The following is a 22,642-nucleotide window of genomic DNA, read 5'->3' as shown; positions in this document are numbered from 1 at the left end:
TCAGTATTGAGTAAGGTTGTCTGGTTTTGTATGGGTATTTCCGATAGCCCCTGTCAAGCTTCCCTATATCAGGCACAAATGCATATTCCAAAATGTGTGCGTCTTTCTTTCTTAGAATATGTTTTGATAGGTTCAGTGCTTACCAGCACAGCACCTGTGGGTGGCTATCTAATACAAGAGCAAGATGGCCTCTCTAGGGGGCTTCTAAGTGGATCTAACCATTATTATAGTGATTTCATTTCGCAGTACAAAACATATGCAAATTCTCTTCTATGGAAACCGATTTGTTGCCGATTTATCAACAAATTGATTGTTCTCAAATAAGATATATAGATTAATCACATTTTTTTAAAATATCTTCCCCGTATTTAAGAATTTACACAGAGATGCAACCTTGTTTTTTATTTAATTCATGCATATAAATAACATTTAGTTAAAGGAAAGAGGCTTGTAGTATGAAAGAGGCTTGTAGTTCGAGCGCTTAAGAATATTTACCTATACAATATTGCTTGGAGCTAGTAAATGAAGAACCACCAACAATGCTATTTATTTTTCAATATTAAAAAGAATTGTTAAATATATTTTTGGTCTATGAATTTTATAGAAATTTTCAAATTGATCACTGAATTTTATTGGAAATTTCAAATTGGTTATTGTTTTACTCAAAGTTTACAATTTATAGAAATGCATTTAGTTTCCGTTAAGTGGTTGGGTTAAGTACTCTCTTGGTTATTGAATTTTATATGAAATTTCAATTTGGTCATTAAGCAATGAAAATGATATGCTCTTGCATAGGTTGCTCATATGCTAAAAATTTATGGTAGGTGTAGTATCAATTAAAGCTAAACTTATTCTTTAACTAATTCATATTAATAAGGTTTAAGAATCCCCTCAAATAATCAAGGTAACAAATAGCAAAGAGATTTAAAAAAATAATCATATCATGATAAAATAAGTTCATATCTGAATGAAAATTCTTAATCATTCACCAAGGGTTAACACCACATAGAAAGGCAAATCCATCTTTCCAAAAAGCTCCAATTATAATCTTAATCCACAGGCGGAACCACATAGATGGGCTCATGTGGAGTGAGACTTGCATGCACCGGGAATAGGACAACAGTCCTATCCCCCTCCAATCACAACCCGCCATGTGTCCATTTTTTGACAAAGTTGGACACGTGGCGTGTTGCGATTGGAGGGGGATAGGAGTGTCCTATCCCCGGTGCAGGCAAGTTTTTTCGGCTCCTGTGGGATATAGCCCAGGGAAGGTTTTGGGGAAAAACAAAAAAAAGAATACACTTCCTACTATTATTTTTGTTGCGTATACAACCCGCTATGTTAACCTAAATACATATATAACAATACACAACCAATGCCAGTGCATATAGTTAAAGGTCTTCCGTGTTGTGGCCACTGTCAAAAATTGTCCCACATCAACGCTAGTCCTCAACTCTAACTCCTCAATTTTAATATTTTTCATTGATTTGTCTCCAAAAGAGAAGCAATTTTCTAAGTGAAATTCACCCATTTGCTAATATGGCTCTAATTTCATTGTTTTTATGCTTACAACTAATATATGTGCAAAACTTAATTGTTTATATTTTTGCAATTTGCATTTGTGAAGCTTTTTTGTGTTCATTTAATATGTACTTATTTTATGTTAAAGCTTATTGAAAATTATTGGGTGGACCTATAAATTAGTGTGGTAGATATGATTTAATGAATCCTTTTATTTCTAGAAAAACTTTAGAAATTATGGGTACAACAAAAAAAATTATTAGATTTCAAGCTAATAATTTAGTTAGCCCACCCGTTGAAAATTGTTTAGTTCCGCCCTTCTCTCAATCATTATCACATTCTCAGATTCACAAAAATTCAAATCCATAACTATGTCAATACATGGATTTGACAAAAAATAAAAAGTAAAAAAGAAGTTTATAACAAAGTTGCAAGAGCATAACATTTGCATGGGTTTTTTTTTTTTTTTTTGAGTGACCAAAATGAAATTCCGTGTAAAATCTAGAGGTTTTTAACCCACTAACTTAATGGAAACTAACAACAAGTCTACATATTGTAAAATTTGGGTAATGCAGTGATTAATTTTGCTAAATATTTTTCCATGCGACCAAATTGAAATTTCGTGTAAAACTCAATGACCAAAAAGGTTATTTAACCCTTTAATAAAAGGGAATGGGCTAACGACAAAAGACACCCTACAAGTTTGGAATGGTTCTCAATATGGACCCTAGGGTATCAATTTTATCAATTTACACCCTTACGTTTGCAACATCGTCCAATTTCATCATTCTGTTAAGTTGACCATGTGGTCAATCGTTAAATGCTGACGTGTCTACTGTGGGACCCATCCACTAATCAATTCCCAAATTTTTATTACATAAAATGATAAAATAATATATAATTAAACAAAAACTAAATATATAAAAATATAAAAAATAAAACAACCAGACACACAGCGCACTAGGGGTGGCATTTTATACCAAAAAACCGAAAAACCGCAAAAACCAACCGATAATTTACGGCAATGAAACCGCAATCGCGGTAAACCGAACCGCATTTGCGGTTGCGGTTGCGGTATTTGATTTTCAAAACTTGCGGTTACCGCAAACCGCGAATATATTTTAAATAATATTGTCTATATTATATTATATGTAAAATATCCTATTCTTTCACAAGTTGCCAAGGATATCTTTGCAATTCCAAGTTCTACGGTTGCTAGTGAAAATGCTTTTAGCCTAGGCAAGAGAATTGTGGATCCTTTTAGAAGTTCTTTGCATCCTAAAATGGTAGAGGCATTAGTGTGTACTAATGATTGGCTTAGAGCGGACGAATTTTCCTTTTACAAGGAACCAACGGATGATGAGGTTGAATTCTACAAGGAAATGGAATATATGACAACTTGTAAGTAATTAGTTTATTTATGCTCATGTTATTTATGCTTCTTCTTATAATAAAATGTACTAAACTTATGTTGTTTTATTTGTAGATAGCATTGGTGCTCAAACAACACAACGGGGTTCTTCAAATCCACTCACCACCACTAACACTTGAGTTTGTAACTTTAGTTTGTAACATTGGTGCATTGCATTTTCCTTTTAGTTTGTAACTTTAATTAACTTTGAATTAGATTTTCTTTCGGGTTGTAACTTTAATTCATTTTGCATTGCATTTTCCTTTTGGTTTGTAACTTTAAAAAATTTGGAATTGGAATGCTTGAAAAGTTTAACTTTAATTGGAATGCTTGGAATTGAACTTTAATTTTCTTTAGATTGTGAATGCTTGAGAAGTTGAGGAGATTGTGAATTTATATATGCTTGAGAAGTTGGATTTTTATGACACAAAAAGAACTTGCGGTTTTAAACCGCTAATTCACGACGCAAATAGTCGGTCGGTTTGCAGTTTGGGCAAAAATTCGCGGTTACCGAACTGCAACCACCCCTATAGCGCACCCACCCAAGCCCCCCTCCCTCTTCTCGTCCCTTTGTCTCTCTCTCCATCCCTTTCTCCTCCATCCCATCTTCTCGAGTTCTCCAATTCCCCCCCTCTTTCACCATCGACCTCTCCTTCGAGAGGCTTCTCTAGTCTAGGTCCTGCGATGCCAATCAGACCAAGTTTATCGATCGCGCTCTTCAATTGGGCTCTATGCTCCTTGAGGCTGCTAATCGTTCTGCGAGAAAACGAGCCTCTGAGCACAACTCTCTCACCTAGGCTATCCCTCCATACCTCACTCCAAGCATAATTTGTATATATTGATAGGGAAGGGGAGCTAGGGGAGAGTGGGACGAAGATAGAGAGAAAGCGGGATGAAGAGAGGGAGGGTGATATGGTGGGGAAAGGGTGGGGGCGCCGCTATCGCGAACATATTCAGACGTCGAGTCGACGCAAGTTGAAATCAAGCTTCTCCATTTTTCTAGTTCCGTAGCCGCTTCGTCCCAGTCATAGGCTAATCATACTGCTTTGATTTTCCATTGATGTTTGCTTTGTTACTCTAAAAAAATCTTCCTTCCTTTATTTTTTATTTATTTCGCTTATGAAATCTGAATTTTGAATTGTGCGTTGCTTTGTTACTCTCAAAAAATCTACATTCATTTTTTTTTTCTTACTAGAATTGGGTTTTGGTGTTCCGCCACGAGCTGACACTAGAGAGAGATGGATGGGGGCTAGGGTTGGTGTGGGGCAAGAGGGGGTGAATAGGGGGCATTGGGTTTGTTTGCCTGGGGAGGGGTTGAGATTTTTTAAGTTTATTTCTTTTAATTTATGTTATTTTATCATTTTATATAATTTTTTTTAGGAACTAGTTGGTTAGTAGGTGGGTTCCACAGTATACACGTCAGCATTTAACAATTGATCACATGGTCAACTTAATATAATGATGAAATTGGACGATATTGCAAACGTAATGGTGTAAATTAATAAAATTGATACCCTGGGGTCCAATTGAGTATTAGTATGAAAATTGTATTGGCATTTCCTAGACTCTAGCATAGGTCGGTAATTAGTGTGTGAATATATTTTACTGGAAGCTTTGACGCAATACATTCAATCCTGGATTTTCAAAGTGTGACTTTATCGAATAAGGAAACTGGTTTCAGGTAAATCATGACATAATCATGCATTCATTATAAGATTTTTAGTTGGAGTTTTTTTCACTCAAATACTTTTATGTTAGTCCTATTTTTAATAGGATTATATTTTATCTCTTGAGATTACTTTCCTAGTTGGACCTTATTTTGGTTTAAGTTAAAATATCCTTTTTCATCTTTGACTTGGAGAGCACGTTCTATTTGGTTTAATTGTTTCATCTTTGTATGTATTGTTTCCTAGAATAACAATTGATGGGATTGGAAGTTATTTTAAAGAACGCATAAGCTGACGAAATTGTCGAGAGAATCAAATATGATTAGGCAAGATTTTATCTCTTGGCTTTATGCAATTCTCTTGGAAATAGGAGAATAGGTCTGTATAAAGATAGGACGATTGTTTCAATTATAGCTTTTAGACATTTAGGTTGAGCATCTAAATTTCCTAACAAAAGCTGCTGTACACATCTTTGAGATAAGTCATCAAGTGTTCCATGTTTACTTTGTGATTTATCAAATACCTTCATCATTCATATTTCATTCGTTTGCATGTTCGGTGACTCATATGGTTGAAGGCACCAAGACCGTGGTGACGGTTTTCCTCTGGCGAGTTTGAAGCAATCGTGACCAGTATTGCGTTCAACATAAGGAGTGTCGAAAAATCATTTCGTGACAAAAGTTGAGTTACGAAGAAGTCAATAAACATTATCTAGAATGTGTCTAGGATAAGTGTGTGAGTACTTCTTGTAATTATCGTTCTATATTGGATTTATGTTGGACTGAGGAGTCCTGTAGATTTTCCCCAAAGATGAGATTTTACCACGTAAAATAATTCTCTGCATGTTTCTTTATTTTATGCTCAGTACGTTTCAGGATTGATAAGCCATATCAATCCTACTACCGAAATTTATTTTTTGTTTATGAATTATAATTTTAAATTGGCTTATTCATCCCCTCTAGGCATTCTTAATCATCTTACAACTAATTTCATTGAGAACCACCCCAAACATCCTTACATAGAAAGGAGATATTTGCCGGCCTGCCATTTGAAGAGGCTCGAATGTGTACACAACACAAGTCTCGCCAAGGAGAAACACTTGCATGCACCGGGGATAGGACAACAGTCCTATCCCCCTCCAATCACAGCCTGCCATGTGTTCATTTTCTGGCAAAGTTTGACACATGGCGTGCTGCGATTGGAGGGGGATAGGACTGTTGTCCTATCCCCGGTGCAGGCAAGTTTTTTCGCTCGCCAAGGCATGTTCGACCCACCCCAAAAAAAAAAAACAAAAAAACAAAAAAAGTCTCACCAAGGCATGAAGAGTCACGTCCCCTTATTCGCCCTCCTTGTTCGCTTTACGCCAATTGCGCGTTTCCAAAACTCATACGTGGCAAGCGCACATGTCCCCGTCCATCTCTACCAAGCATCTGGACCTGATTGCGTCCAGGTTCCTTCCTCCCCATTTCGTTTCATATTTCATACAAAAAAACGAAGACGAAAGAAATCCTCTGCATTTAGCTCCCTCTCAACTCCAGATCGTCTCTTCAAATCTGTAATTCTCTTGAGTATACAGTCTGGAGTTTTCAGAAGCTGACATTAGGAAGAAGACGATGACGAGCCTGAGGAAAGGACAGAGGGCCGATCAGGTGCAAGTGCAGCAGGATCCTCCTTACCATGTTCTTCATAAGCTGCCTCCTGGTGACAGCCCTTACGTCAGAGCCAAGCACGTTCAGGTCTTTTTCTTACACCTCATATCATATACTTGTGTTTGGGTTGAAATGAGACGTTAGATTAGATTATGGGTATTTATTTAATTGCTCTGTAATTGTTCATTATGTTTATAAATTTTAGATTTTGGGTTTGGTCAATTGATGAACTTTCAGTTTCATCTCAATTTAGTGATGCCTTAGATAGAGATATGATTGTGTGGGAAATTAGGGAAGCTTTTAATTTTCATTAATGGGCCCTTTGAAGTTAAGGTTTTGAGGATTCAGTCCAAAAACAAATAAGGGTTAAGTTTGAGAAAGTTTTATAATGAAAAGTATTAAACTTAGACTTTCCTATTTGGAATTTAACTTTCCCTATTAAGTTATTCTAATCCTGTTTTCTGTGAGAATAACTAATGGGGGTTGGGTTGTTATGGGACTCATGAGTCATGACCATAGTGTACTATTAGTGATATGGGCTTTTTTCTCTGTTTTTATTATGTTTTAATAGTTTCAAATTCATTTTCCTCCAAATGGCAAATGCTAAGAAGAAAGTTTGGAAATGCTTGCTCTTCTGGCCTGTTTGTAGAAATGGCTTTAGAACTGAAATTCCAATCAGCGGAGGAATATGTTGAAAGTTATTTTTCTTATTGGTTATTACTTTTGGAGATTTTTCATCAATTCTAAATGGCGTTGAAGCATGCAGTGCTATTGTCTTGTTGTGTTCTCTTGGAGTCTCGCAGAGTAAATATTTTTGCCGTTTTTATGTTTGATTGTGGATTGGTTATGAATTTTTTTATTTATCCTTTAGTAAATCTAAGTTTGGTAAGCAACTGTCAAACGGTCTACTATTTAGCTAATATTGTTCTGTTCATATGTTCTTTGTGCAAATGCAGTTAGTTCAGAAGGATCCAGAAGCAGCTATAGTTTTGTTCTGGAAGGCGATAAACGCTGGAGATAGGGTGGATAGTGCCCTCAAAGACATGGCAGTAGTCATGAAGCAGCAAGATAGAGCAGAAGAAGCAATTGAAGCAATAAAGTCTTTCAGGGATCGCTGCTCTAAGCAGGCACAAGAATCCCTAGACAATGTACTAATTGACTTGTACAAGGTAAATATAGAAGCTTAGCTCTCATTTCCAAGGCTTGATATCCTTTTCTAAAAGAGGCATATGGATATCTCATCAACAAATGCCTATTTTTGTAGCAGGCCTGTATGATCCTCATGACTTTAGACCCACCCTCAGTTCCTAACAAGTGCTAATGTTTTTTCAATTAATTGGCAATTGTGGTGATGTCTTCACTATCAATTACTCCACCCTCCTCTGTGGATGTTAACCTCAAATGCCAAGGGTTTGAGTCTGTGCAGTTTTGGAGAACACTTGTGGGCTTATGCTCTCTCTTTCCTCTCCTCCCTGTTGGCAAAAAATTTATTGCAGAAGCTTGCGCATGATATAGAATGGTTTAGGGCTACCCACCCAAAACTTAGCTTTTGTGTCCAAAACCTAAGTAGCGTCACTCTTTCTGACCATAATAAGAATTTTCAGGTTTTGGAATTTGGTTCTCACCATATTTGTGAACTTGGCAGAAATGTGGTAGAGTTGAGGAGCAAATAGAGCTACTGAAGCAGAAGCTTTGGATGATTTACCAGGGAGAGGCCTTCAATGGTAAGCTTACCAAGACAGCGCGCTCCCATGGAAGGAAGTTTCAAGTCACAATCAAGAAAGAGACTTCCAGGATACTGGTTAGTACTAAGCTACATTAGTAACTTTTCTCTCCGTCGCTAAACCAGACTGCATAAAACTTGTGAATGTACCTAAACTGTTGCCTTTTTGAGATTTTGTTGAACTTGTCGTTCAGAATTATTGGCTTAATAGAGAAGAAAACAAGATTTAAAAATAATAAAAAACTCAGTATAACCTAGTTTTCTCTGTAGGTTGCTTTAGAATCTAAAAGTACTTAAATCAATTATCCAGCACAGTCCTGTTTTCTGCACTATTCTGTTTCCTACTTTGAAAACTCGTTGGGTTTTTCTTTAATTTGTAGATTTTGTTTTTGTAGAAAAATATAAACAGAAAGAATCCACCTGCCTACTTACGTATGCAGCATGAGTTGCTTGCTGGTCAGGCGATTCAGCTACTAAGTATAACTCCTTGTGCTTTGCAAATAATTCTGATTTGGTAATAGAACATGATGAGTATTCTATCAGATTTTTGTACTCTTTCCGTAACAGTTATAAAACAAAAATGAAGGTACGGTCATAACTTCATAAGCATAATTTCCTAGCTATAAGATTCACCTTTCAGCTAATGAAGTATTTCATAATCAATGGCTGTTTTCTTGTGCAAGAACAAGCTTCTCAGATAATTAGCCTAATAGCCCCACCTGAAAGATCCTATTGTACATAAGCGCAGCTGACTTCAAAGTTTTCTTACCATGCTTCGTTTCCCCCATCATCCGAATCAAAATCTAATTAATATAGATAATGCTGCTTCTAAGCCTCTGAATGAATTGTTTTCCCTTCCCTTATTTTTTTGTCAAAGTTTGGAAGGGGAGGGGAGGAGGAAGGTGCATTTCACTTCTATTTATGTCATCAATTATTTGCGTTGCCATCACAAAGTCTGACCTTACAGATCTGTGATCAGGGGAACTTAGGTTGGGCCTACATGCAACAAGGGAACCATGTGGCTGCAGAAGTGGTGTATCGTAAAGCCCAAATCATCGACCCAGACGCCAACAAGGCCTGCAACCTATGCCTATGTCTGATCAAGCAAACACGATACGTCGAGGCACAATCAGTTCTTGATGATGTCTTGCAGGGTGCGCTTTCAGGATCTGACGAGCCCAAATCAAAAATTCGCGCCAAGGAACTGCTCCAGGAGCTAGAGCAATGTCAAACTGTAGCTTTGTCATCGAATTCATTGAGTTTAAATATAGAAGATGCTTTTCTGGAGGGGCTTGACCACTTGATGAAGCACTGGACCCCTCTAAGGTCTAGGAGACTTCCTATCTTTGAAGAGATTTCTTCATTTAGAGATCAATTAGCTTGTTGATTTTGTAGGGAGTTTGTAGATGCTTCTCCTTCATTATTTTTTTATGTTTGTATAAATAGTATAGGAAAGTATAATCACAGTATAATCACAGTGTAATCACTATTCTCTTTGCTCAAGTGGATATCTTGTCCACTTTTTGTACTTTTTTCTCTTGTTAATGAAATTTGTTTCCAATCAAAAGAATGAGGGAAAAAACACTTTTAACAAACGAGGAATCAAAGGTATACTGGTCGTTGCAACCGAGTGAATTCTCTTGTCTGCTGTCAAAAGAATAAGACAAAAAAAACACTTTAACAAATGAGTAAAACCAAAGGCGACGAGCTGAAATGTCTCAAAATTGAAAAATGAAATATTTTTCTCACCATTTAATGCTCACAATTATCACCACACTAATTGTCGTTAAATGAGTTGAAATTTTGTAAATAAAATAAAAAACAGATTGATGCAGACATGCTTTGCTCTCACAAGACTTTTTCAAACACTTTGCCCAATTGCTACAGAGCTTCAATGGAGTATAGGAGAGTTAGAATCTCCAAGCGAAGAGGCAAAAGAGTAGGCAAATCTCATTTACCTTGCCACATCAGCATTTTCATGCTCCAAAGCATAAGGTAAATGGGTAGCCAAAATATATACACTTTCCTTAACAAGGCAATATTGCCTACTTCAAAGTGAAGAGGTATATTGGACCCCACTTGCTTTTTATAATAAAATATCATCTCCATTCTCTCACCTACTTTCTATAAAGGTTTAATCGTTTTATTAGTCCCTGAACTTTGACCCGATTTGCATTTCAGTACCTCAATTTTCAAAATGGTTCCCGTGGTCCTTTAACTTCAGTTTCGTTTGGACAACTAGTCCCACCGTTACTTCTTTCAATTTTTTCGTTATATTTAGGGCATGTGGGGAGTAGTTGAGGGACAAAAAAGACTTTTACCTCTTTTAGCTTCTCTGACATTTAACACATCAGAAAATTTGAAGAGTTACGAACCAAAGAAGAAATCTCTCTCTCTCTCTCTCTCTCTCTCTCTCTCTCTCTCTCTCCCCCCTCTCCCTCTATCCCGATTTCTACCCCCTACCCAAATTTTTCTTCCCCCAACCCAGCCATCCAACTAGCCCCACCGCGATCTCCCCCACCTCCTCTATCTCTTCTGACATGCCTTCTCAATTTTCTTCCAAATCTTTTTTTTTTTTTTGGTCTGAACCGCGAGGTAGTCCTGGATGGGCCCCAACTATGGGTGGCACCTTTAAGCCTTAATCACAATCCAAACTAATCCCCGCTCACACCGGGTCGGCCCGTAAAGGGTAAAGTGCTGGCCAAAGTGGTGACTCCATACGAGAGCAGGGATCGAACCCCTGACCTCTCTTAAGGAATGAGAGTGCCGAACCACTCACACCAACCACCTTGGTTATTTTCTTCCAAATCTTTTAATAGACCTAGCTTTCATCATATCTTACTCTCTTGTTCTTCTAATTGGAATTGTTCCTTCTGGGTAGAGAGTACCAAGACATGGTCCATTGCTGAAAATTCTAAGTGACTATATTAGGAGGGTTTTTTCCTTTGGGTCTCTCAGGTGGATCCTGAAAATTCAAATTCAAAGAAAAAAAGTTGTAAACTTGTAAAGACTTCTCCTTTACTAGCTCTGCTTAGCTTAGCTCTTGTTGCTTGCCTTTCCCACAAGATTGCAGATGCTTTGTCATTTTTCATGTTCATCAAAACTTGGGCAGCCATTGCCAGACAACAAGATGAACATATAGTGTGCCCCCAATTTGTATCAGCCACACTCTTCCCACCAAGAAACATATCTGGGTTTAATCCAAGGATTGGTATCCGAGAGAGAGAGAGAGGCGGTGGAAGTGGGGATGATGAGATAGGGGGAAGGGAGATAATAAAATCAACTTGAAAAGACCCATCTACCCCTAAATATAACGAAAAAATTGACAGAAGTAACGGTGGGACTAGTTGTCCAAACGAAACTAAAGTTAAAGGACCACGGGAACCATTTTGGAAATTGAGGTACTGAAATGCAAATTGGGTCAAAGTTCATGGACTAATAAAACGATTAATCCTTCTATAAAATATAATAGTAAATGTAAAAGATAAAAATAAGTAATATAATAATTTTTTGTACACTTGCATTGCCTAGTCCCTTAGAGTGACCAACTTTTTTCATGAGACAAATGAGTAGGCAACATGCCACCTAGGTTGTTATAGTACAATTTTGCCTATTTCATTTGCGTACTCCCTTGGAGATGCTAGGTAGCAAGAAGGGCGAGTAGGGGCATTAGCCTTCACTCGCCCCTAGTTGGATCCACCATTGATCACATGACTTGCTCAGAAAGACAAAAAAAAAAGAAAAAAAAAAAGATAAATGGAGAGCTTTTGTGTTGTTAATAATGTGTTGTAAAGTAAAGAGATTAATAGAGAACAAGATAGAAATTAACAGTGCGTTTGCGTTTGGATGAGGAAATTTAAAAGTACAAATGACGAAAATTGATGTCTAGAATTTGTAAAGTTTCTTGTTTGGGCAACGGATTTAAAGTATGAAATTTAACCTTTATTTGTAAAGTTATCTTTTATAATAAATAAAAACTAAATCTCTCTTGGAATTTTAAAAATGACGACTTTTAGATAGAATTAAAAGTTGGGATTTATGACCTCCAAATTCCTTTTTTTTTTTCCCACTCGGAATTTCTAAATTTCTATGTTTTTTTTAATCCAAACACGAGAAGTGGTTCATGTCAATTTAGAAATTCTTACTTTTGTCAAAATCCCAAGTTTATTTCTCTCATCCATACGCACGGTAAGAGACTTATCAGTGTGTGCGTTTTCTCATTAGACTATAAAAGCTTAGGGTTTACTTGGAGGCTATGCAAGTTTTCTTATTTTATATCATTAAGGAACCTAACTAATCAAATCTTACACATTAGCCCCAATTTGGAAGCTACATATTGATGTTTACAATAAGAATTTATACATTGGCTCATTTGATGTCTAGTATTGGATTGGATTGGATAAGTCACTAAATATAAGATATACTGAAGGAGGAAATGAAGGTAGATGTGAATGAATTTTCATGTAAGGAGGACATATTAGACCATATGAAAAAAATTCATCTTTTAAAAAAGGACCATATGAAAGATGTAGACTTGGTATAAAATAGGAACACTAAAAGATAAATTGAAGCTTTTGTTGTGTTAATTTACATCGAACTGTTCTTTTAAATTTCTATCTACAAGTCTGAATATAGAGAAAGGCATATATATATATATATATATATATATATATATATATATATATATATATATATAGTCCTCTTCTATTGAGGGATCCGTCAAATAATTTTAATTGAGGGATCCCTCAAATAATTTTAATTGAGGGAACCCTCAAATAATTTAAGGGATATCCTTTAGGGTCCCTTACGAATTTTTTTTCAATGATCTAAACCATCTATTTTTTAAGTCTACATTCACAGATCATCCTTACAAAAACTTAGACAAATTAGAAACCGCTTTGATATCCAATTGTGTCCTACAAAATCAATGAATATGGTGCTTAAAGAAAGTGTTAAAATTTCAATAATTCAATTGAGTGGTCAAATGATATTGGATTCAAGTGATTTTTTGTAGAGATGATCTTTGAATGAGTATCTACAAAATAGATGGATTGGATTAGTGAAATACAATACGAAGTGGGCCATACAAGGGTGTCCCTCAAATATCCCTCAACTGAATCTCCCTATATATATATATATATATATATATATATATATATATATATATAGTAAGCTCCATGACATCTTGAGTCGAGCAACAATCTTATTGGGTTGAGGCAATCCAAAAAGCAATATATATACATATATATAAGAGCATTTACAATCATGCTCCCCATTTTTTAGTTAAAATTTGGCTAAAAACACATAAAAGTTATTTTAGGAGCTCTCTATAAAATTTGAACTCCAATCATACTCCCTAATTTAGGGAGTCAGAAATACTATAGTTATTTTTTAATTCAATATGATTGGTCCATCTCTATAAAAAATATATATATATAAAATAGTTAGCAGTAATTAAAAGTTTAAACCATGCATAAAACAAAGCAACATTAAATTATAAAGAGTGGGCTCGGGCCTTAGGTGGCTCTGCCATTGGTTAAGGGAGTTAATATCCTACTATTTTGTGGAGATTAGATGGGATAAAGTTTCTTCATTAGTAATATTCATCTTCTACTCTCAACTTGTCAAAATTTATTTATTTCTTCCTTTAACATGCTTTTTAAATATAGGGAGTTATCCTATCCAATCCAATTTCAAATGAGAAATTTGGAGAAATAAAAACATTTCAATGATGAGCTAATTACCAAATACATTCACCAAATCCTTTCTCTTTTGATAAAAAAAATGGCTTGTAAAGCTCTTACGTACCTCAAACCAATTGTCTTTATGTTAATGACTTTACTCTGCATCATTATTTGAATGGAGATGTTGTACATGCTTCCCCTTCATCATTATTTCAAGCTTATAAATAGTATGATAGAGAATAATCACTTGTATTTTGTTTTTGGTTGGTCAATTATAACAAATGAGTAATCAAAGGTAAATGCAAAATCACACTAGAATTTATTTTGAATTGTCTAAGAAAAAGGTGAAGAACTGTAAGCACCCACAGAACAAATAAATTCCTTCCATAATACTTGAGCCCCAAGCAACAACGGTCTAAAATGGTTTGATGTTCCCGCGAAACAGACGATCAAAATCCCTTCCAGCAACATCCTATTCCTCTGCCCTCCCAACCGCTTGTCCATGAAGACCCAAAATCACACAAAACTAACTAAGCAACCGTTCATTTCCAAAACCTCCAAAGTTAACGATCTCTCTTGGACCGGAGAAGATGAACAGGATCGCAGTGAGGTCAGTTGTGGGCGGACTGCGAAGTGGCCAGAACTGCAACAGCTACATTTCCACGGCGGTGCCCCTCAGGCCATTGGACGGCGCCGAGTTTCTGCATTCCCTGAAGGGTGACGTTTCGGGTGGCTTTTACTGGACGAGGATGATGAGCACAGTGCCGCAGTCTGCTAAAACGGTGGAGGAGCGGAGGAAGAGCAAGAGCTCAGTCTCTGACGATGCAAAGAAAGGAAGTGATAGTGTAGTAGTTTCGGATTACTGGGGGATTTATAGGCCGAAGATCACAAGGGAGGACGCGAGTGAGTGGACTTGGAATTGCTTCATGGTCAGGAGGACTACTCAGAAATCACATTTTCTTTAATTTTGTTTTTTATATATGAATTAGATCTTGAATTTTATTTAATGAATGTAGCCATGGGATACTTATAAACCGGACTTATCGATCGATCTGAGCAAGCACCATGTGCCGAAGACGTTTATGGACAGATTTGCGTATAGGACCGTCAAGGTTCTTCGGATGCCAACTGATATTTTCTTTAAGGTTTTGTTACCTTCTCCCTTCTTTTTTTTATTTCTTTAATTCTTTTTCATGTTATGTGCAAGATGACATATATTATTCTTTGTTTTGTATTTTTTGTTTTTGGGTAATCGATTTTATCATCCGTCTTATTTTGCTGAAAATAAGTTTAGCTTGCTTGCTGCATTTGTTCTTGCATATAATATGATTTTGATGCAAATCCCTATTCTCGATTTACTGGCGATTTAATATGTTTTACACTCACTATTTATTATACATGACATGGTCGCTAGAAGGACGATTATAGAAGCATTTTATAAGAAGCAAACATGTTGTTTTGGTTAGGTATGTTATTGTTTTTTTCCTCTGTGTTTTGGTTACAGAATTTTACTGAGGACAGTGGTTCAAGTCCAAAAATTGAACCACTTGTAATTGTAATGCATGTCAAGTTTGTCTCTTCTTTGTCAGGAAATGTGATCTGTGTAGAAGCTTTCAAAGTTCCTGTTTTTTCATGGTCGAGGCCTTTCTTTTAGCTGTTCTGAACTAGCGAAATATATGTTTCAGAGACGGTATGGGTGTCGTGCAATGATGCTGGAAACTGTGGCAGCTGTCCCTGGCATTGTGGGAGGAATGCTACTGCACTTAAGGTCTCTCCGCAAGTTCCAGCAGAGCGGTGGTTGGGTCAAGGCTCTACTTGAAGAGGCAGAGAATGAGAGGATGCACCTCATGACAATGGTGGAACTTGTACAGCCCATGTGGTACGAGAGGCTACTGGTTCTTGTTGTGCAGGGAGTGTTCTTCAATGCCTTCTTTGTTCTTTATTGGCTTTCTCCCAAACTGGCGCATAGGATTGTTGGATATCTGGAGGAGGAGGCTATACACTCTTATACAGAGTATTTGAAGGATATCGATAGTGGAAAGATTGAAAATGTACAAGCTCCTGCAATCGCAATCGACTACTGGAGGCTTCCTAAAGATGCTACGCTAAGGGATGTTATTACTGTGATTCGTGCCGATGAAGCTCATCATCGAGATGTCAACCATTATGCATCTGTGAGTATTAATTAAACACCTTTTCCATTTTCATGCCTTTCATTGGTTTTACAATTTTGTTACATGTTTAGATGTATTGTGCTCTGTTTTCTGTGGAAGCTTTCAAGATTCTAGTAATCCTTATGTTTCATTTTGTGAAGCCTATAATGAGCCCCTGTGTATGTATGTTTTAGCCTGTTTTCGTATAACAAGACAAACATGTTCACATGTTCTCCAAATTATCTCATCTTTCGTCGTATTAATTCTGGATTTCCGGAATCTGTCTGTCTTTTTGTTTGCAGGATATTCAATTTCAGGGTAAGGAATTGAGAGAGGCACCGGCTCCGTTTGATTATCACTGAAAGTCATCTTGTATGCCAATAGTTAGAATTGTTATGTCTTTCTGATATGACCTGTCTTGTATATGATGGATGAAGGCTATGATCTATATGGACATAGATGTGATTTCAATTAGATATGGGAGAGAGGAGAGAGAGGGTAAAACAGTATGACGTTGGATTGAATTTGATAGCTTATATAATCCAAGTATTTATATTGAACAAGGTTGTTTGGTTTTGTATGTGTATTTCTGATAGCTCACCCTAGGCTGTACTACAGTAATTCTTTTTCCTTTTTAGAGTATTTCTTTTTTTTTTTTAAAGTATCGCCGCGTGGCTATACGGTTTTTGACACTTGGGTTGGGCACCCCCTTTTTTTTTTTTTTTACTAAATCATATAGCCGCGCGGCTTTACTACAGAAATTGTTTTTTTTTAAATGGTATAGCCGCGCGGCTATACTTTAGCGTATTTGTACGGCTATACTTGTTTTCACACGTGGCCTCCTAATCGCAAGACGGGTCTTCTTTTAATTTATAAATAGTATAGCCGCGAGGCTATACGTGGGTTTTTTTCCCAAACAGTATAGCCGTGCGGCTATACGACAGTATATATACCTTTTAAATGCAAACTATTTTTTTGAATAAAAGGTGTAGCCGCCTGGCTATACCGTTTTTATATTTAAATAGTATAGCCGCGCGGCTCGGCTATACCTCTCTATCACTCTATATGTTTGATGCAAGTTCGGCCGCAGATGACTCCACCGTTGAACCACAAAAATTGATTTCAGAACCAGTTAGGATTATTCAGAAATATCCTTCTGGTGAAGGTGGTGATTCAAAGAAGAAAACCGCAGTATGCTTCAGTTGGGTGCTTTCTGATCAACCCCTACACTCGGAGACTCAGATAATAATTACTGCATTGAATTAACTGAAATATATTATTACATGACCTAGTACAATCCATCTTTATAGACATCATCATCTATACGTGGAATTCAAAATCCTATTACATTTGGGGCCCACTAGGATTAGATATAATCCAATCCGAGTTGTTTTAAGCCACCAAATATTTACTTATAACATTATTAAAAAAAAAGTTTCGTAACTATAAATAATAATAAATAAATAAAGGGAAACCAAGCAAACCATAGTTTCTTTGTCATGGGTTGACTCTAGTCACTCCACGTGGGTTTCAAATGCCTGTAAAAGACACGTAGACAGAGGACTGTCCTTTTGGGCACGCGTTGAAATAGGAGAACGACAAACTCACACTCTAACCAGCCATGCAATTCAGCTCTCGATCGACTGCAAAAGGTTGAGGAAGAAACCAAGGGCTTGGAAATGACAATATATATATAGATAGGGAAGGTGTCATGCCGTGCACGTGGGTCACCGTACGCTTCTGGTCATTGCTTTGCATTCATTTGCATGGAGGTCAAACGGACGATGAGGTGGTCAAGAGCTCCTCACCCACGTGTCCTTGTATACATATGTCATTCCTAATTCATGCTTAGATCACCTTATTTGTTTATCTCTTTTTCTTTTGGTTTGTGTGTTCTAATTCTAAATAAAAAACCAAAATTCAATTCAATGCTAGAGCTAATATGCATGATGCACATGCGATCCGATCCAATCCAATGATAAACATCTAAGTATAAGGTTTCTTATATATTTGGATGGAGAAATTTAGACTAGTTGTTAATAACATGAGCTAATAATTGGAAGAACCATGAAAGTACTTTATAAACGAATATCAAGTCTATTTAATTTTCTTAATCTTTGATCTCATTTATTGATACGGTGAATTTTTTAGGTTTGAAGTATCAAATTTTGGGCTAACGTAAAATTTAAGCTTTAAGAGCACTTACATTCATTTTTCATGACAAATAAGAACAATGGAAAATAAGGGTGGTTACTGTTCACGTTAATAATATCTGCCCTAACACTTTTTTATTTATTCACATGAGATTATTTTTATTTATACGTATGAGATTAATAAATACAAAATTTCTATGTATTTATAAATAAAGAACTTTGATTTTTTGGTTTTTTTTTTCAATTTTTTTATTCAATAACGTGACATTAAGTTGGCGTCAGCGTCTGCAGACAGTAGGTCGAGCTTATCTTGCCTTGGGCCTTGCCCGGGCTTGATGGACCCCACGTCTTGCCAGAGCTAGATTTCATCGCTGTAATGGCTTTTGGGAGCCTGAAAAGCCTTTTGATTGGGCTAGACTCCCCGTTGGAAATGCTCTAAAGGGTCGAATTTACATAAATATTAGATGGGAGTTACGAATCTATGCCCACATGAATAAAGATAAAAAAGCTCAACCGACTGAGCTACCCACTCGACCAACTTAAAACATCAAATGGATTCCCTATCTTTCAAATTTTACATTCTAAACAGGCATGTCATTAACTAACAATCGTGTTTGTTTCATCAATCTCATCTTACCATTAATCAGGCACATAAATATGTTTGGGAGTGATACGTGTCCTTGTATAGTTCATATATTTACTACGTGTCAATTATAAGTACCTCCTTCTTGGACTGAGAAAGCAAAAGATACTTACGTGTCCACAAGCATCTTCTACACTACACATGTGTAATTTCCCTCCAATTAGGTTTGTTTCTCTTTGAAATTTGAGATTTTTGTTTTCTGTATATATCTTTGAAGGTTGAACAGAGAAGAAAAACTACAGACATATGATCTTCAACACTCTTAACGATCGAGATCAAGCAAGAACCATATATATATATATATATACCACTTGTCACTTGCTGGAAATGTGACCTAGACCCCACTTAACACACTTTCCACTTCTACTATATAATCACCCTTCTACCCATCTTATTCATCACACCACTCTCTCTCTCTCTCTCTCTCTCTCTCTCTCTCTCTCTCTCTCTCTCTCTCTCTCTCTCTCTCTCTAAATTTGTAGTTATGCATGCCTCTTTGCATTTCACCACCACCAACACTCCACCATCCTCTTCCACACTTCCCAAAAATCCCATTCAAATTACTCGCTCACCCACAACACAGATCACATGCAAAATCCTCATCAACCCATCCAAGAAAACCCTACCCCAGAAAACCCAAAAACCTCTATGGCCACCCTTGCCACCTCCAAACACTAATCCATTGTTACCACAAGTGAACCCTATCAAACCCAATATTCACCAACCTCGCCTAAACCCACTTCAAAAATTAGCAGCCTCACTCCTGAACACAATAGAAACCTCACTGATAGAGCCTCTAGAAAAGAAGCAGAGTTTGCCCAAAACCATTGACCCGGCGGTCCAAATATCCGGTAATTTCGCACCGGTTCGGGAGTGTCCCGTTCAGAACGGTTTAGAGGTAGTGGGTCAAATCCCAGATTGTCTACGTGGCGTTTATGTCCGAAACGGCGCCAATCCAATGTTTGAGCCGGCAGGCGGACACCACTTGTTTGATGGGGACGGTATGATCCACGCGCTCACTCTAGGCTCAGCTAACCGAGCCAGCTACAGCTGTAGGTACACCCGCACGAGCCGGCTCGAGCAAGAAGCCAAGATGGGCCGGTCTATATTCCCGAAGCCGATTGGTGAGCTTCATGGTCACTCAGGACTGGCTCGGCTCTGCTTGTTCATGGCTCGAGCCGCAGTCGGCTTGGTTGACGGCTCTCGTGGGAATGGCGTGGCTAATGCTGGCTTGGTTTATTTTAACGGACGATTATTAGCCATGTCCGAAGATGATCTTCCGTACAATGTGAAAATCAAGGGTGATGGTGATCTTGAAACAATTGGACGGTTTGATTTTCACGGTGGGCTGGACCGGCCCATGATTGCTCATCCCAAGGTGGACCCCGTAACGGGTGAGCTCCACGTGCTGAGCTACGACGTGGTGAAGAAACCGTACCTCAAGTACTTCAAGTTTGGCGCGGGCGGGACAAAGTCACGTGACGTGGACATCACGCTAGACCAACCAACTATGGTGCATGATTTTGCTATAACCCAAAACTACGCGGTGATCCCGGATCAGCAAGTGGTATTCAAGTTATCTGAAATGATCAAAGGCGGGTCGCCCGTCATCTACGACCCGAACAAGACGTCTCGGTTTGGAATTTTGCCTAAAAACAATGTGGATGAATCGGGGATTCAGTGGATTGACGTGCCCAATTGCTTTTGTTTCCATTTGTGTAATGCATGGGAGGAAACTTCGGAAGTGGGTGACCCGATTATTGTTGTGATTGGGTCGTGCATGGACCCGCCTGATTCGGTGTTTAAAGAGCACGAAAACAACCCAATTCGGGCTGAATTGACCGAAATGCGAATGAATTTGAGGACTCAAGAATCAACCCGCCGGGTCCTGGTCCCGGGTTTGAATTTGGAAGTAGGGCAAGTGAATAAAGAGGTGGTAGGGCGAAAGAGCAGGTATGTGTACATGGCTATAGCCGAGCCGTGGCCCAAGTGTTCGGGCATTGCTAAGGTGGATTTGGAAACTGGTTCGGTGACTAAGCATTTGTATGGGACCGGCCGGTTTGGAGGTGAACCCTTTTACGTGCCAAAAAGGAAAAATGATAGCATGGGAAACCAAGTTGAAGAAGATGATGATGGATTTATAATGGGTTTTGTGAGGGACGAGGTTGATGAGTGGTCGGAGCTAGTGATATTGAAAGCTTCAAGCATGAAGCAAGTGGGGTTGGTGAGATTGCCCGCTAGGGTTCCATATGGATTCCATGGTACATTTATTAGTGAACAAGATTTGAAGGAACAAGCATAAATTAAGCGTACGCGTAGCATGCATTTATATACTTATTTAGGCACTTATGTGATTATAATAGTGTCACCCAAGAATGAAAGTAAATTTCTTCACTACATGAATTATGTGTACGTCAAATAAGTTTGATTTAATCTACGCACCATAAAAAATTGAACCAACACATGAAAGCTCATCTATTGCGGAAATGTTATCTCACATTTATATACCACATTTTTAACAGAGATGGGCTCTATTGTATTGATGAGTTCCACCTTTATCAGAGAGATGATACACAATATAGTATGTAAATGCGATATACCTAGCATTGCTCAATCTATTGTCGGTGAATATAAATACAAGTAAAAACCAGTATTCTCGACCCACAAGCCTTGTTGACTATTCACGATCGAGTTTTTGTTTTGTTTCCATAACCAGCTAAACATAGATTCTTAAGAGTTCACAGTACATTAATGAAGAGCGTTGGCTCCACAAATGGATGGATTGTTCTTTTCCCATCGTTTCTGTTTTCATTTTGTCCTTGAGAGAATCAAAATTGTTGTGGGGTGTGGCGATAGAAGAACATTGGTTATGTACGTAGTACTTTATGTTGATGTGAGTCTCCTAATTAATCAAGAGATTTATTTTCTTGATTAATTAAGGGATTTACTTCCTTGATTATTTTCTTGATTAATTAAGAGATTTACTTTCCTATTTTATATAGTTAACAAATCATTATATAATTAAGATATACTACCTTAATTGATTACTATATATATTTCCTTGTAAAGCACTCATGTAAACTCCTATATATCTTCTTATGGAGAAGAATAAAACAAAACCTAAACTTAAAGTATTCAAATCATATTCATATTTTAGCACTTTATTATTTGTTGAGATGTAGTTCCTAGAACAATGCGACCATAAAACAAAATAGAAGATCCTAGAACATGTACAACAAATCAATTGATATACTAATTAAAAAATAACAATAATAAAAAGAATCTTCACGATCACCCTACTCATGCCATGCCACTTGGCTAAAGTTTATAAGCAATCAACTAGCTATTTGATTAGTATAATCCACATAGAACATGTTTTTGGTGGTAGGTTTAAGTTGTATAAAAATTTTCAAACATTTCAAATGAGTGTCCAACATATTGCAAAGTACCACTTCCGTTGGGTCCATTGATTTCAACGTTTAAAAAATTCAGAAAAAGAAACAAAATAATAATAATAATATTTTTTTACTCTTCTCTCTCTCATTCCCTTTCCCCACCAACACACCCCGTCATGACGCCCAGTGGCGGAGCCACGTAGGGATCAGAGGGGTCCCAAGCCCCTACTCAACTCTCTCTCTCTCTCTCTCTCGCAATTTTACTATTCTTTTCTTTCTTTCTCTCTCTCTGTGTAAATAATTTAATGTTGTGTATATGAATTGAATTGAATATTGAAAAATGATACACGGATTTTATATATACAACAATCGTAACTTGATGTGTCAAAGTTGTAATTTAAAGCTTATTTCTTTTTTACTTTAGGTTATTGGTTCAGGAGTCTGATAATGATTTTCAAGAAGCTCTACGAGAACTTGTAGTGTTTATGCTCTCATTCCCTTTATTTCTATATTTTGCAAGATGACCCCCTCTAACCTCAATTCCCGGCTCCACCACTGATGACGCCTCCCATACACAACTCCTCTCACGACCCTCCCAAACTCAATTCCACGGTGAAGCTCTCTCTCCCCCACACCATTTCCT

At 37.3% G+C, this 22,642-nt stretch overlaps 3 protein-coding genes across 4 annotated transcripts; all 3 read left to right on the top strand.

Annotated features, from left to right (window-relative positions):
- The first annotated feature begins 6,078 nt into the window (after positions 1–6,078).
- On the top strand, positions 6,079–9,501 carry LOC110750939 (Tetratricopeptide repeat (TPR)-like superfamily protein). The gene is made up of 4 exons (XM_021951331.2): positions 6,079–6,335; positions 7,205–7,417; positions 7,894–8,049; positions 8,951–9,501. Exons 1-4 carry the CDS (start codon positions 6,213–6,215, stop codon positions 9,356–9,358), a joined length of 900 nt encoding a protein of 299 aa, XP_021807023.1. The 5' UTR covers positions 6,079–6,212; the 3' UTR covers positions 9,359–9,501.
- A 4,744-nt stretch (positions 9,502–14,245) lies between these two features.
- On the top strand, positions 14,246–16,170 carry LOC110750925 (ubiquinol oxidase, mitochondrial-like). 2 transcript variants are annotated; one of them, XM_088247074.1, is made up of 5 exons: positions 14,246–14,323; positions 14,426–14,584; positions 14,672–14,800; positions 15,341–15,829; positions 16,111–16,170. In XM_088247074.1, the coding sequence occupies exons 1-5, from the start codon at positions 14,246–14,248 to the stop codon at positions 16,168–16,170; spliced, it is 915 nt and encodes a 304-aa protein (XP_088103200.1). The 2 variants fall into 2 exon arrangements, with proteins under 2 accessions (XP_088103200.1, XP_021807008.1); XM_021951316.2 differs by having other exon boundaries at positions 14,246–14,584.
- A 2,845-nt stretch (positions 16,171–19,015) lies between these two features.
- Positions 19,016–21,271, top strand: NCED6 (nine-cis-epoxycarotenoid dioxygenase 6). Its single transcript, XM_021951313.2, has one exon. It carries the CDS (start codon positions 19,089–19,091, stop codon positions 20,904–20,906), a length of 1,818 nt encoding a protein of 605 aa, XP_021807005.2. The 5' UTR covers positions 19,016–19,088; the 3' UTR covers positions 20,907–21,271.
- The last annotated feature ends 1,371 nt before the right edge of the window (positions 21,272–22,642 follow it).

Source organism: Prunus avium, chromosome 1 (assembly GCF_965620075.1).
Source record: "Prunus avium chromosome 1, drPruAviu1.hap1.1, whole genome shotgun sequence".
Classification (NCBI taxonomy): Eukaryota; Viridiplantae; Streptophyta; class Magnoliopsida; order Rosales; family Rosaceae; genus Prunus; species Prunus avium.
Note: the sequence above shows the minus strand (reverse complement) of the source record. Positions and strands in the feature narration are given on the sequence as shown.

What these genes read in the sequence shown, in the direction of transcription:
- LOC110750925 (XM_021951316.2), top strand. Translation starts at nt 14,246, where the DNA reads ATGAACAGGATCGCAGTGAGGTCAGTTGTGGGCGGACTGCGAAGTGGC. An exon ending in GGACTTGGAATTGCTTCATG is followed by an intron (nt 14,585 to 14,671) that starts GTCAGGAGGACT and finishes TAATGAATGTAG; the next exon opens with CCATGGGATACTTATAAACC. An exon ending in ATGTCAACCATTATGCATCT is followed by an intron (nt 15,830 to 16,110) that starts GTGAGTATTAAT and finishes TTTTGTTTGCAG; the next exon opens with GATATTCAATTTCAGGGTAA.
- NCED6 (XM_021951313.2), top strand. Translation starts at nt 19,089, where the DNA reads ATGCATGCCTCTTTGCATTTCACCACCACCAACACTCCACCATCCTCT.
- LOC110750939 (XM_021951331.2), top strand. Translation starts at nt 6,213, where the DNA reads ATGACGAGCCTGAGGAAAGGACAGAGGGCCGATCAGGTGCAAGTGCAG. An exon ending in TCAGAGCCAAGCACGTTCAG is followed by an intron (nt 6,336 to 7,204) that starts GTCTTTTTCTTA and finishes GTGCAAATGCAG; the next exon opens with TTAGTTCAGAAGGATCCAGA. An exon ending in AAGAGACTTCCAGGATACTG is followed by an intron (nt 8,050 to 8,950) that starts GTTAGTACTAAG and finishes ATCTGTGATCAG; the next exon opens with GGGAACTTAGGTTGGGCCTA.